The 15,368-nt window shown below is 42.6% G+C and overlaps 1 protein-coding gene across 2 annotated transcripts in view; it reads left to right on the top strand.

The window, feature by feature from the left end:
• The window catches only part of HELB (DNA helicase B), an 82,799-nt gene that overhangs the window by 63,022 nt on the left and 4,409 nt on the right, over positions 1–15,368 (top strand). For both annotated transcript variants that reach the window (XM_069764666.1, XM_069764667.1), the window contains one exon: positions 12,504–12,681. In XM_069764666.1, coding sequence (XP_069620767.1) covers positions 12,504–12,681 — 178 coding nt within the window. The remainder of the gene's footprint in view (positions 1–12,503; positions 12,682–15,368) is intronic.

The raw sequence follows: 15,368 nt of genomic DNA, 5'->3' as shown, positions 1-15,368 counted from the left end.
GATATTCATAGCCTAGAGAGGGCCATGGTTATTGCCCCCCCCAGAATTGGCGCATCTGCACTTAGCCTCTCTCTTCCCACTGCCCTGCAGCGGTTGCATATGGGATAATAAGGGGTTAATGTCACCGTTGATTGTAAGGTGATATTAAGCCTGGTTAATAGTGGAGAGTTGTCAATAAGACGCCTATCCATTATTAATCCTATAGTTTTAATGGGTTATAAAAAAGACACAGCCAGAAAAAAGTATTTTAATGAAATAAAACACTACACATTTTTTCATCATTTTTATTCCATGCCTAATCCAATCGAAGCCATCGATCACCTGCAAAAAATAAAAAAAAACAAATACACCCTGTTCCGATCTAGTCCCTCTTTAATAACGAGTGTCCCACAATGATCTCCCCTATAGAGTTGTCACATTAGCAGATGTCACCGCTCTATAGGTCCTTCGATGACACACTGACCGGAGATAAAGCTCACGCAGTGTATCATCGGAATTCACTTTATGGCACTACAGCCGTGAGAAAATTCTCACAATGTAGTGCTGCAAGTGACAGGTGAACTCGGGTGACCTGTCGGCGGCGGAGGGATACAGTGCGGAGGATTATCTCAGTCATTGATCATTGTAGAAGGCATAGCCGGATGGGATTAGTAGTACCATCGGACAATGCCTGCCTACACAGACACACACAGCCCCGCACGTAGACACAGATTCACGCAGACACCGGCACACACATACACGCTCATAGCTCCGCCCACACACTTCCCTCCTCCCGATCTGCAGCGTTTCTCTCAGGCACTACTGCAGCAAATCTGCAGATCTTTTTTTACATCTGCGGTTTTGCTGTGTATGTGCCTGACTCAATGGAAGTCAATGGGTGCAGAAACGCTGCAGATCTGCAAAAAGAATTGACATGCTGCGGAAAATAACGCCGCAAATCTGCGTGGATTTTTCCGCAGCATGTGCACAACAAAAATCCATTTCCCATAGATTAACGTGGGAATCCTTGTGGCCAAAAATGCTGCTGATCCGCATCTAAATCTGCAACGTGTGCTAATAGCCTAAGAGGCGTATGACCGGGATCCAAGGGGTAATGTTTCTCCTTGTGGAGTCTGACATGTCAGGGTGATGAGACTTTTAATCCTTGGAATGCTCCCCTGGGAAAAATGTATCTATACATTAAAGAACAGCGGCAGAATGGGAGATGTATCTACCAGTATAGGGCCCAGGATAATGGACATTTACCAGGACGGGGCCACGATAAGAGATACCAGGAACATATACAGTGTGTATATATATTTTCACAAAAAAAATAAAGGGAACACTAAAATCCCACATCCTAGATATCACTGAATGAAATATTCCAGTTGTAAATCTTTATTCATTACATAGTGGAATGTGTTGAGAACAATAAAACCTAAAAATGATCAATGTAAATCACAACTAATATCCCATGGAGGCACTCCTGTTGTGAATTCTGCTCTTGGGCTCCCTCCGGTGGTTATAAGTGGTAGTGCTGCTGTCTTTGGATCGCAGCATTTATCAAGTGTATCCATTTTTTTCAATTTGGGCTGGGCTATTTAGTCCTGCTGAATCCTTTAGTCAGTGCCAGTTGTCCATTGTTTTTGGAGGATTCACATCCATACCTGGTCTCTCCTGTTTTGCTGTTCATTTCAACAAAGATAAGTTCTGGCTTTGTTTTTGCTGTCCACCAGCTGTGGACCTTATAGTTCTGTGCATTTTCATGTTTTGTCTTGTCCAGCTTTGTGAAGGATTTTTTGCAGCCAAGCTGTGTCTCTGGAGATGCAGATATACCCTCCAAGCCTTAAGTCAGATGTGGTGATTTGTATTTTCTGTGGTGGATATTTTCTAGTGTTTTAATACTGACCGCATAGTACTCTGTCCTATTCTTTCTTTTTAGCTAGAATGGCCTCCTATGCTAAATCCTGATTTCATGTCTGCGTATGTTATTTCCCTCTCCTCTCACAGTCAATATTTGTGGGGGGCTGTCTATCCTTTGGGGATTTTCTCTGAGGCAAGATAGTTTTCCCGTTTCTGTCTTTAGGGGAAGTTAGTTCTTAGGCTGTGTCGAGGGGTCTAGGGAGTGTTAGGTACTCCCCACGGCTACTTCTAGTTGCGCTGCTAAGTTCAGGGTTTGCGGTCAGTACAGGTACCACCTTCTCCAGAGTACGTCTCGTGCTGCTCCTAGGCCACCAGATCATAACAGTACAACTGGCCAACAATGAGTTAATTGCATCTCAGAAGAAGGGAGGAAAGGTTTTGAGCCATTTTTTTTTCCCTTAGCCTGTTTTGTCTTTTCCTCCTTCTTAATCGCTGGGTGGCTACGGAACCTAGTAATAACATGAATGTTCAGGAGTTAGTTTCTCGGGTGGATCAGCTTGCTGCTAGGGTACAGGGTATTTCAGATTATATTATTCAGACTCCTGCCTTAGAACCTAAGATTCCCACTCCTGATTTATTTTTTGGTGACAGATCCAAATTTTTGAATTTCAAAAATAACTGTAAACTGTTTTTTGCATTGAGTCCCCGATCCTCTGGTGATCCCATTCAGCAGGTTAAAATCATCATATCCCTGCTGCGTGGTGATCCACAGGATTGGGCATTTTCCCTGGAATCTGGCAATCCTGCTTTGCTTAATGTTGATTCTTTCTTTCAAGCATTAGGGTTATTGTATGATGAGCCTAATTCTGTGGATCAAGCTGAGAAGATCTTGTTGGCCCTGTGTCAGGGTCAAGAAGCGGCAGAATCGTATTGCCAGAAATTTAGAAAATGGTCTGTACTGACTAAATGGAATGAGGATGACTTGGCGGCAATTTTCAGAAAGGGTCTTTCTGAATCCGTTAAAGATGTTATGGTGGAGTTCCCCACACCTGCTGGTCTGAGTGATTCTATGTCTCTGGCCATTCAGATTGATCGGCGCTTGCGCGAGCGCAGAGTTGTGCACACTGTGGCGTTGTCCTCCGAGCGGAGCCCTGAGACTATGCAGTGTGATAGGATTTTGTCTAGAGCTGAACGACAAGGATTTAGGCGTCAGAATAGGTTGTGTTTTTACTGCGGCGATTCTGCTCGTTATTTCTGATTGCCCTAAGTGTACAAAGAGAATCGCTAGTTCTGTTACCATCAGTACTGTACAACCTAAATTTCTGTTATTTGTGACCTTGATCTGCTCATTATTGTCATTTTCTGTCATGGCATTTGTGGATTCAGGCGCCGCTCTGAACTTAATGGACTTAAAATTTGCCAGACGTTGTGGTTTCCCCTTGCATCCTTTGCAGAACCCTATTCCTTTAAGGGGGATTGATGCTACACCGTTGGCTAAAAATAAACCTCACTTTTGGACACAGCTGACCATGCGCATGGCGCCAGCCCATCAGGAAGATTCTTTTCTGGTGTTGCATAATTTGCGTGATGATATTGTGCTGGGTTTTCCATGGTTACAGCTACATAATCCGGTGTTAGATTGGAAATCTATGTCTGTGATTAGTTGGGGTTGTCAGGGGGTTCATGGTCACGTTCCTTTGATGTCAATTTCCTCTTCCCCCTCTTCTGAAATTCCTGAGTTTTTGTCAGATTTCCAGGATGTATTCGATGAGCCCAAATCCAGTTCCCTTCCACCGCATAGGGACTGTGATTGTGCTATTTACTTGATTCCAGGTTGTAAGTTCCCTAAGGGCCGACTTTTCAACCTGTCTGTGCCAGAACATGCCGCCATGCGGAGCTATATTAAGGAGTCTTTGGAGAAGGGGCATATTCGGCCATCTTCTTCACCATTGGGAGCAGGTTTTTTTTTTTGTTGGCAAGAAGGATGGCTCCTTGAGACCGTGTATTGATTATCGCCTCTTGAATAAGATCACGGTCAAATTTCAATACAGTTTGCCTTTGCTTACTGATTTGTTTGCTAGGATTAAGGGGGCTAACTGGTTTACTAAGATTGACCTTCGAGGGGCATATAATCTTATTCGTATCAAGCAGGGTGACGAATGGAAAACTGCATTTAATACGCCCGAAGGCCATTTTGAATACCTTGTGATGCCATTCGGACTCTCTAATGCCCCATCTGTGTTCCAATCCTTCATGCATGATATCTTTTGGAGTTATCTTGATAAATTCATGGTTGTATATTTGGATGATATTTTGATTTTTTCCGATGATTGGGAGTCTCATGTGAAACAGGTCAGGATGGTATTTCAGATCCTCCGTAATAATGCTTTATTTGTGAAGGGGTCGAAGTGCCTCTTTGGAGTGCAGAAGGTTTCTTTTTTGGGCTTCATTTTTTCTCCATCTATAGAAATGGATCCGGTTAAGGTTCAGGCCATTCATGATTGGATTCAGCCCACATCTGTGAAGAGCCTTCAGAAATTCTTGGGCTTTGCTAATTTTTATCATCGTTTCATTGCCAACTTCTCCAGTGCGGTTAAACCTCTGACCGATTTGACGAAGAAAGGCGCTGATGTAACGAATTGGTCCTCTGCGGCTGTTTCTGCCTTTCAGGAGCTTAAACGCCGTTTTACTTCTGCCCCTGTGTTGCGTCAGCCGGATGTTTCTCTTCCATTTCAGGTTGAGGTTGACGCGTCTGAGATTGGGGCAGGGGCCATTTTGTCTCAGAGGAATTTTGATGGTTCCTTGATGAAACCGTGTGCCTTCTTTTCTCGGAAGTTTTCGCCTGCGGAACGCAATTATGATGTCGGCAATCGGGAGTTGTTGGCTATGAAGTGGGCATTTGAGGAGTGGCGACATTGGCTTGAGGGGGCCAAGCACCGTATTGTGGTCCTGACCGATCATAAGAATCTGATTTACCTCGAGTCTGCCAAACGGCTGAATCCTAGACAGGCTCGATGGTCCCTGTTTTTCTCCCGTTTTGATTTTGTGGTCTCGTACCTTCCTGGTACTAAGAATGTTAAGGCGGATGCCCTCTCTAGGAGTTTTTTGCCTGATTCCCCTGGGGTTCTTGAGCCGGTCGGCATTCTGAAGGAAGGGGTGATTCTTTCTGCCATCTCCCCTGATTTACGACGGGTTCTTTGGGAATTTCAGGCTGATAAACCTGACCGCTGTCTAGTGGGGAAACTGTTTGTTCCTGATAGATGGACTAGTAAAGTGATTTCTGAGGTTCGTTGTTCTGTGTTGGCTGGCCATCCTGGGATTTTTGGTATCAGAGATTTGGTTGGTAGGTCCTTTTGGTGGCCTTCTTTGTCGCGGGATGTGCGTTCTTTTGTGCAGTCCTGTGGGATTTGTGCGCGGGCTAAGCCTTGCTGTTCCCGCGCTAGTGGGTTGCTTCTGCCTTTGCCGGTCCCTGAGAGACCTTGGACGCATATTTCTATGGATTTTATTTCAGATCTTCCGGTTTCCCAGAGGATGTTGGTTATCTGGGTGGTTTGTGACCGGTTTTCTAAGATGGTTCATTTGGTACCTTTGCCTAAATTGCCTTCCTCTTCTGATTTGGTTCCGTTGATTTTTCAGCATGTGGTTCGTTTGCATGGCGTTCCGGAGAATATTGTGTCCGATAGAGGTTCCCAGTTTGTTTCTAGGTTTTGGCGGGCTTTTTGTGCTAGGCTGGGCATTCATTTGTCTTTTTCTTCCGCATTTCATCCTCAGACAAATGGCCAAACCGAGCGAACTAATCAGACTTTGGAAACTTATTTGAGATGCTTTGTGTCTGCTGATCAGGATGATTGGGTGGCTTTCTTGCCATTGGCCGAGTTTGCCCTTAATAATTGGGCTAGTTCTGCTACCTTGGTTTCGCCTTTTTTTTTTTTGTAATTTTGGTTTTCATCCTCGTTTTTCTTCAGGGCAGGTTGAGCCTTCTGTTTGTCCTGGTGTGGATTCTGTGGTTGACAGGCTGCAGCAGATTTGGGCTCATGTGGTGGACAATTTGGTGTTGTCTCAGGAGAAGGCTCAGCGTTTTGCTAACCGTCGTCGGTGTGTTGGTTCCCGGCTTCGGGTTGGGGATTTGGTCTGGTTGCCTTCCCTCGCGTCATGTTCCTATGAAGGTTTCTTCCCCTAAGTTCAAGCCTCGGTTTATTGGTCTTTATAGGATTTCTGAGATTATCAATCCAGTGTCTTTTCGTTTGGCCCTTCCAGCCTCTTTTTCCATCCATAATGTGTTCCATAGATCTTTGTTGCGGAAGTATGTGGTGCCCGTTGTTCCCTCTGTTGATCCTCCGGCCCCGGTGTTGATTGATGGGGAGTTGGAGTATGTGGTTGAGAAGATTTTGGATTCTCGTTTTTCGAGGCGGAAGCTTCAATATCTGGTCAAATGGAAGGGTTATGGCCAGGAGGATAATTCTTGGGTTGTTGCCTCCGATGTTCATGCTGACGATTTGGTTCGTGCCTTTCATTTGGCTCGTCCTGATCGGCCTGGGGGCTCCTGTGAGGGTTCGGTGACCCCTCCTCAAGGGGGGGTACTGTTGTGAATTCTGCTCTTGGGCTCCCTCCGGTGGTTGAGTGGTAGTGCTGCTGTCTTTGGATCGCAGCATTTATCAGGTGTATCCATTTTTTGCAATTTGGGCTGGGCTATTTAGTCCTGCTTTATCCTTTAGTCAGTGCCAGTTGTCCATTGTTTTTGGAGGATTCACATCCATACCTGGTCTCTCCTGTTTTGCTGTTCATTTCAACAAAGCTAAGTTCTGGCTTTGTTTTTGCTGTCCACCTGCTGTGGACTTTTATAGTTCTGTGCATTTTCATGTTTTGTTTTGTCCAGCTTTGTCTGTGAAGGATTTTTTTGCAGCCAAGCTGTGTCTCTGGAGATGCAGATATACCCTCCATGTCTTTAGTCAGATGTGGTGATTTGTATTTTCTGTGTTGGATATTTTCTAGTGTTTTAATACTGACCGCATAGTACTCTGTCCTATTCTTTCTTTTTAGCTAGAATGGCCTCCTATGCTAAATCCTGATTTCATGTCTGCGTATGTTATTTCCCTCTCCTCTCACAGTCAATATTTGTGGGGGGCTGTCTATCCTTTGGGGATTTTCTCTGAGGCAAGATAGTTTTCCCGTTTCTGTCTTTAGGGGAAGTTAGTTCTTAGGCTGTGTCGAGGGGTCTAGGGAGTGTTAGGTACTTCCCACGGCTACTTCTAGTTGCGCTGCTAAGTTCAGGGTTTGCGGTCAGTACAGGTACCACCTTCTCCAGAGTACGTCTCATGCTGCTCCTAGGCCACCAGATCATAACACACTCCTATGGGCCCCTCCCTGTCTCCTGGTAGCGCCTTCAGCCTCTGGACACTATGCTGACAGATGCAGCAAACCTTCTTGCCCCAGCTCACATTTATGTGCCATCCTGGATGAGCTGCACTAACTGAGCCACTTGTGTGGGTTGTAGAGTCCGTCTCATGCTACCACGAGTGTGAAAGCCACTTGCAAAACAGCATGTGAAATTGATTGTCAAACAGTGTTGCTTCTTAAGTGGACAGTTTGACTTCACAGAAGTTTGATTTACTTGGTTATATTTTGTTTAAGTGTTCCCTTTATTTTTTTGAGCAGTGTATATATGTATGTATGTATATATACATGCATACATACATACATACAGTACAGAGCAAAGGTTTGGACACCCCTTCTCATTTAAAGATTTTTCTGTATTTTCATGACTATGAAAATTGTACATTCACACTGAAGGCATCAAAACTATGAATTAACACATGTGGAATTATATACTTTACAAAAATGTGTGAAATTGCAGCAAAAGGTGGCGCAACAAAGTATTAAGTTAAAAGGGCCAAATAATATTGCACGCCCCACTTTTCAGTTTTTGAATTTCCACAAAAATTTAAAATATCCAATAAATTTGGTTCAACTTCACAATTGTGTTTCACTTGTTGTTGATTCTTCACCTCACCAAAAATTTACATTTGGTATCTTTATGTTTGAAGCATGATATGTGGGGAAAGGTTGAAAAGTTCCAGGGAGCTGAACACTTTCGCAAGGCACTGTATGCGTGTGTGTATGTATGTATATATGTGTGTGTGTGTGTGTGTGTGTATATATATACATACATACACACACACACACACACACACACACACACACACACACACACACACACACACACACACACACACACACACACACACACACACTCCCTCACATATATATAATTTTTTTTTCCCTCTGGCATCTCTCTTCTGGTATATTTTCGAGTAAAGTGTAAATTGTTTTTTTATTCTGTAAACTTCTGACATGTCTCCAAATTTCTAAGCAATACATTTTGTATTTTTTTTTTCTGACAAACAAAAATGGTTAAAATTCACAGGGTCCTCAAGGACTCATTTCCACTCTATATACATATCTACTATCCGTGGGAGATGGGTCTGTCATCAATTCTGTCAGAGGGAAATGGGAGGAACTCCTTCCTGATGTACTGGGAGAGGAATGGGAGGATATTCTAGAATCTCCAACTAAAGTTTCCCCCTCAGTCAATAATAGGATGACTCAGTTGTATATAGTATATCAGGCCTATTTGACCCCGACACGACTCTTTAAAATGGGTCGCTTACATTCGTCAGATTGTTTACGGTGTCATATGCCTGATGCAGATTTTATTCGTATGATTTGGAGGTGCCCTGTAGTTCTTCATTACTGGAGAGAGGTCACGACATTACTAACGTCTTTACTGTCAATCCCTGTCCCGCTCAGGCCATTGACCTGTTTGTTCGGGGTGTGGGATGAGGAGTCCTGGGATCACTATACTGGGATATTTCTCCGAGAGATGCTCTTTTTGGCACGGAAGGTATTGGCGTTAAGATGGATGGGTGGCTCCCCCCCCCCCCCCGACCCTTAGAGTTTGGATTGATCTGGTGAATTTGATTATCCCATATGAAAAAACAATGTATCAAAATAGAGGTTGTCCAGGTAAATTCGAAAAGATATGGGGCAGATGGAATTCCTCTTATCGTACTCTATAGTCTGCACTGATTAGACATCTACATAGAAAGGTGGGCTTGTGGTTTTCGGGGGCATCACTTATAGAGCAGGATTTAAATCTGTTTTCCTTTTGGCGACTCACTATTAATGGTTAAAGTTGTATAATAGGTATTTTCTTATAAGGATCTAATGATTTAACATGCACACTACACTACCTTTGTAATCTTTGGTACGACGATGTTTTGCAACTATTTGTATTCCATGGTATAATTAATGATGATAATGCAAATGTGTGTAATGTTTGTTTATTCTGAACCAATAAACGAATTTAAAAAAAAAAATGGTTAAAATTAAAAAAGAAAAAAACTGCTTTCAGACCTCAAATAATGCAAAGAAAACAAGTTCAGATTCATTTAGAAGCAACAATACTAATGTTTTAACTCAGGAAGAGTTCAGAAATCAATATTTTGTGGAATAACCATGATTTTTAATCACAGCTTTCATGCGTCTTGGCATGCTTGCCACCAGTCTTTAACACTGCTCGTGGCACAAAAATATAAGCAGTTCTTTGTTTGATGGCTTGTGACTATCCATCATCCTCTTGATTACATTCCAGAAGTTTCAATGGGGTTCAGGTCTGGAGATTGGGCTGCCCGTGACAGGGTTTTGATGTGGTGGTCTCTTAATTTTTACTAGATATATATCTATCTATATAAATTTATTATACATACAAACATAATGTAATGCTGTAGATAAGCCCCCAATGTAACCTGACAGAGAAGAAAAGCAAGTTAGATTATACTCACTCAGGGTCGGTCCGGGTCCGATGCCTCCAATCTTCATGCGATAACTTCCTCTTCCTTGCTTCTTTCGCAGCTCCTGCACAGGTGTATTTCTTTGCCCTGTTGAGTGCAGAGCAAAGTACTGCAGTGTGCAGGCGACGGGAAAGGTCAGAGAGCCCCGGCGCCTGCGCACTGCAGTACTTTATGCTGCCCTCAACAGGGCAAATCAGTACGCCTGCGCAGGAGCCGCAACAGAAGCAAGGAGGATGACAACATCGTATGAAGATGGGAGGCGCCAGACCTGTGACGCCCATCGGACCCGAACTGGGACCGCCCCTGGGTGAGTATAATATAACTTGTTTTTCTTATCTTTCAGGTTACATAGATAAGCCACTGATGGCGGTGGCCGCAGTTTATAGGGCCAAAATGAGGTGACAGATTCTCTTTAATAAGTTAACACTTCTACTTCACATTTGCATCATTTTTTAAACATGCCGTATAAACTTGAGTATAAGCCGACCCGAGTATAAGCAGAGGCACCTATTTTTCCACGGAAAACTGGGTAAGCTTATTGATTTGAGTATAAGCTGGATATGTATTGTCCCCTCATTCCTGTCCTGTTATCTGTGGCTCCCCTGGTCTAGTTGTATGTATGGCTCGGCGTCCTCCCCCGTCATACTCACCCTCCTCGTGTGGTTGCTGCACGTCCCTGCATCTCTGTTGTCCCAGTGCAGCAGCTCTTCCTGTGCTCAGCGGTCACGTGATACAGCTTATTAAGGTAATGAATATGCGTTCCACGCCTATTGGAGTGGAGTCGTGTGTGTATATTCATTACCTTAATGAGCGGTACCACGTGACTGCTCAACACAGGAAGCGCTGAAGCACCGGGACAACAGATACAGGGACATGCAGCGACCGCGCGAGGAGTGTGAGTATGATGTCACAGCCACTGGCTTTATGGACAATGACTCGTGTATAAGCTGAGGGGGGCGTTTTCAGCACAAAAAATGTGCTGAAAATATCAGCTTATAAACGAGTATATACGATATATATATATATATATATTTTTTTTTAGTTAGGTTAAAAGTTGATCAGCAATTTTTCATTTGTGACGTGACTTTGAGGGGCCAATGTGAGGCAAAACATTTTACATATAGTAACGAGAACGCTAGCTCACCTAGTACTTGAAGTCCAGCTTGCACGGAACCAGGTGGATCCACCCCAGATAATATACTCAAAGAAAAAAAAGTTGTTCTTTCTTTATTTAAAGACCATTAAAAATTCACAATAATTGCAATGGTTGCATAGACAAGGAAAGGGAGCAAGATGTGTTTCGAAGCTCACTTGCGTTATCACAGCTTGGCTGCACAGCTTACTAAAATACTAAATCCTTTTGATTGTGTAGCCAAGCTGTGATAAAGAATGCGATTGAGTGTTCGAAACGCGTTTTGCTCCCTTGCCCTGTCTATACAACCATTGTAATTTTTGTACATTTTTAATGGACTTAAAATAATAATCTTTATTAATGATCTTTATTTTTATATAGCGCTAACCTATTCCGCAGCGCTTTACAGTTTGCACACATGATCATCGCTGTCCCCGTTGGGGCTCACAATCTAAATTCCCTATCAGTTTGTCTTTGGAATCTGGGAGGAAACTGGAGTACCCGGAGGAAACCCACGCAACCACGGAGAGAACATACAAACTCCTTGCAGATGTTGTCCTGGGTGAGATTAGAACCCAGGACCCCAGCGCGGCAAAATAAAGAACTATTTTACCAGACACTAGAACAACTTTTTTTTTCTTCCTTGAAAACATTTGTCTGTCTTTTTTTTTTTTTTTTTAAGTAATGTTTTACCTCACAGAAAGAACCAGCTGTGATCCCCTGCCGTCCTGTCTGTATACTCTTTTGCTTCCTCCCCTGCCCAGGAGCTGTGGTATGATCAGACCATGTCCCTGTATGGTCAGACACAGCCATTACACAATTACACAGCAGGGGGCATTTATAAGATTATCTCAGCACAGGAACATTTTATTTTAACACTTTCAATTGTGGAACGTATTAGTGTTCAAAGAACTATTGATTAAAATGTACTTTGTAGGAAACCCCTTTAAGCCGATCTGCTTGCCGTGATCCTGCGGCCACGATCGCCATGACATAACAGTACGTCAGTTTTGGGGGAACCCCTTCCTGACCCTGACGTAAAGTTTTAAATATTGTGAAGGAGTTAAGCAGTTACTGTTGTTTTAATTTTTATTTAAATCAATAGCACATATGAAAATACGGAACTTTGTAATATATCTTATCAGAAAAATCTGCTTTCTCTGTCAAAATGGTTCAGTCATTATCAAAATTCTCAATACTGAAGTAAAATCTGTATTCAGTGAAGACAGACCCCCATTACTGAGAGAGGAGATGGCAGTTGAAAATATTGTTAAATTGTGCAATGTCGTACACTTCTGTGGCCTTTTCATGCATATTTACAACAAAAAGATGTTTTATATATTTTCTCTACAAAGGGGAAAATTTGGTTCAAATAATATGTCATAGGTACATGAGAGAAGATGACACTGGCTAAATTTGCCATCCTAGACCACCACTAATTTCTGGGGAAGCTTTTTGTGGAGCTGTGAAGGATCTTTGCTGCTGCTTAGAGATTTCTTATCACGTCGTTCTAAGCGATTCTGTTTTCAGATTATTGCCAGAACTGATGGATCGGTTGACCATCCATTCTGGAAATCCTCGGAGATCAGACTTCGCTATTCTGATCTTCACATATATAAGTGGCAGATAAGAATTAATTTTGACTAGATTTTCCCTTTGACAAATGTTCTGCATTCCAGGAATTGTAGAGAAGAATCAACTGTTGCCGGTTCAGATGGGATAGTTACAGTCAGTCACCTTCGGCTGGAGGACACTGGATTACCCTTGGACGCTGGTGAACCTGGAGCAAACGACCAAGCTAAGAAAGAGATTGAAGATGATAGACTCTGCAATGGAGAAATCTTTTTTGTAGTAAATGTAAGTAATTCTATATCTTGATATATTTCATACACTATAAGGCCTATCTAACAATAGCAAATTTGAAATCATGGTTGACCTGCTACAATTGTAGGTTGGATGATTGCATATATAATTTCCTGTTTTTTGGGGGGCGGGTGGTTTTATACCAAAATATTGATAATAATGAAAGATAAATTGGACCCAAGTGTCCACTAATGACTACGACACAAACATGGAGAAAGCGATTTAGCCCTTCTATAAACCTTGTATTTCATTGTGTGTGTAATAAATATATATATATATACATTGTGTGCAGAATTATTAGGCAAGTTGTATTTTGATCACATGATACTTTTTATACATGTTGTCCTACTCCAAGCTGTTCATGCTTGAGCGCCAACTACCAATTAAGTAAATCAGGTGATGTGCATCTCTGTAATGAGGAGGGGTGTTGTCTAATGACATCAAAACCCTATGTAAGGTGTGCTTAATTATTAGGCAACTTCCTTTCCTTTTGCAAAATGGGTCAGAAGAGAGATTTGACGGGCTCTGAAAAGTCCAAAATTGTGAGATGTCTTGCAGAGGGATGCAGCAGTCTTGAAATTGCCAAACTTTTGAAGCATGATCACTGAACAATCAAGCGTTTCATGGCAAATAGCCAACAGGGTCGCAAGAAGTGTGTTGGGCAAAAAAGGTGCACAATAACTGCCCATGAATTGAGGAAAATCAAGCGTGAAGCTGCTAAGATGCCATCAGTTTTGCCATATTTCAGAGCTGCAACATTATTTATATAGCGCCATTAATTCCATGGTGCTGTACATGAGAAAAAGGGTTACGTACAGGGTTATAGATAACGTTTACAGTAAACAAATTTACAATGACCGACTGGTGCAGAGGGGAGAGGACCCTGTCCTTGCGGACTTACATTCTACGGGAATGGAGTAACAAAAAGCAGAAGGTGTGCGATACTCAGGGACATGGCCAAGGTAAGGAAGCAGGACTGTGGAGTCGGAGTTAGTTTTGGTTGGAGTCGGAAGAAATGTACCAACTCCGACTCCCGCTTTAAAAAAAAATGTATTAATATTTCATGATTGAACTTTCATATGAATTTTATAAATGTTACTCAAATATATATGTTCTATCAAACTATGAACAACAGTGATAAGCAGTTCTGCTGGAGATAGAGACATTTCTTAAGGTACCTTCACACTGAATAACTTGACAACGAGAACGACAACTATCTGTGACGTTGCAGCGTCCTGGATAGCGATCTCGTTGTGTTTGACACGCAGCAGCGATCAGGATCCTCCTGTGACATCGCTGGTCGTAGCTAGAAGTCCGGAACTTTATTTGGTCGTCAGGTCGGCGTGATTCGTCATGTTTGACAGCAAAAGCAACGATGCCTGCAATGGTTTTTCATGGAGCGAACAACCAGCGAGAACGATAAGTACGTCACTGGATTGCTCAGCTGTTGCCGGTGTTTGACGTCTCCTAGCGACCTAAACAGCGACGCTGCAGCGATCGGCTCGTTGTCTATATCGCTGCAGCGTCTCTGAGAGTGACGGTACCTTTACTTGTGTGTCACTGTTCTCCACTGCCCTTATCTAATCTTATACTAGGTTAACCTCGTGCTGCCCCAACCCCCCTCCTTACAATGTATGAAACTGAAAGTGAAAATGTGTTGCAAATTCTTAGTAGTAAAGCTCCTCCTCCGACCTGGCAATAATTTTGTACAATTGTTTTTAGGAAAAACAATTGTCATTTGGATTGTGAATGCAGAATTAAAAACCTGAGAATGTCAAAGAAGCTTCACATTAAATCAGCTGTATTTGAACATTTCACCATCACTCAAGATAGAAAACATTATTTCTGACAGTGTATAGATTTCTTCTTATGAACTGCATAAGTGTTTATTGCATATTTACTTACAAGAGTTTAGAAAAGTTATTTGCTATATTCTAATTGTATTCTAATAAATATAGTTTTTGCTCTAAGTGGTCTGATTACTTATATGATGGTGAGAAACTGAATAAGCACGATGTTAATATTTGACAACAGTAAATTTATTGTTACAAATTGGCCATTTATGAAGGAGCCAGAGTCTGAGTCGGAACCTGATAAAATCCAGGAGTCGGAGTCGCAACTGTGGCTTACCGACTCCACAGCCCTGTAAGGAAGGCTGAAAAACGACCACCTTTGAACAAGAAACATAAGATATTTCTTGGCCCAGTCTTGACGTTTTATCTTAAGACTGACTTTTCAAAGGTTTTATGGACTGATGAAATGAGTGACTCTTGATAGGCCAGAGGCTGGATCAGTAAAGGGCAGAGAGCTCCACTCCGACTCAGACGCCAGCAAGGTGGAGGTGGGGTACTGGTATGGGCTGGTATCATCAAAGATGAACTTTTGGGACCTTTTCGGGTTGAGGATGGAGTGGAGCCCAGCTCCCAGACCTACTGCCAGTTTCTGGAAGACAACTTCTTCAAGCAGTGGTACAGGAAGGAGTCGGTATCGTTCAAGAAAAACATGATTTTCATGCAGGACAATGCTCCATCACATGCCTCCAACTACTCCACAGTGTGGCTGGCCAGTAAAGGTATCAAAGAAGAAAAAATAATGACATGGCCCCCTTGTTCACCTGATCTGAACCCCATAGAGAACCTGTGGTCCCTCGTAAAATGTGAGATCTACAGGGAGGGAAAACA

The sequence above is a fragment of the Ranitomeya imitator genome, chromosome 4 (assembly GCF_032444005.1).
Source record: "Ranitomeya imitator isolate aRanImi1 chromosome 4, aRanImi1.pri, whole genome shotgun sequence".
Taxonomy (NCBI): Eukaryota; Metazoa; Chordata; class Amphibia; order Anura; family Dendrobatidae; genus Ranitomeya; species Ranitomeya imitator.
The sequence above is the reverse complement of the archived record's forward strand: the minus strand, read 5'-3'. Positions and strand labels throughout refer to the sequence as shown.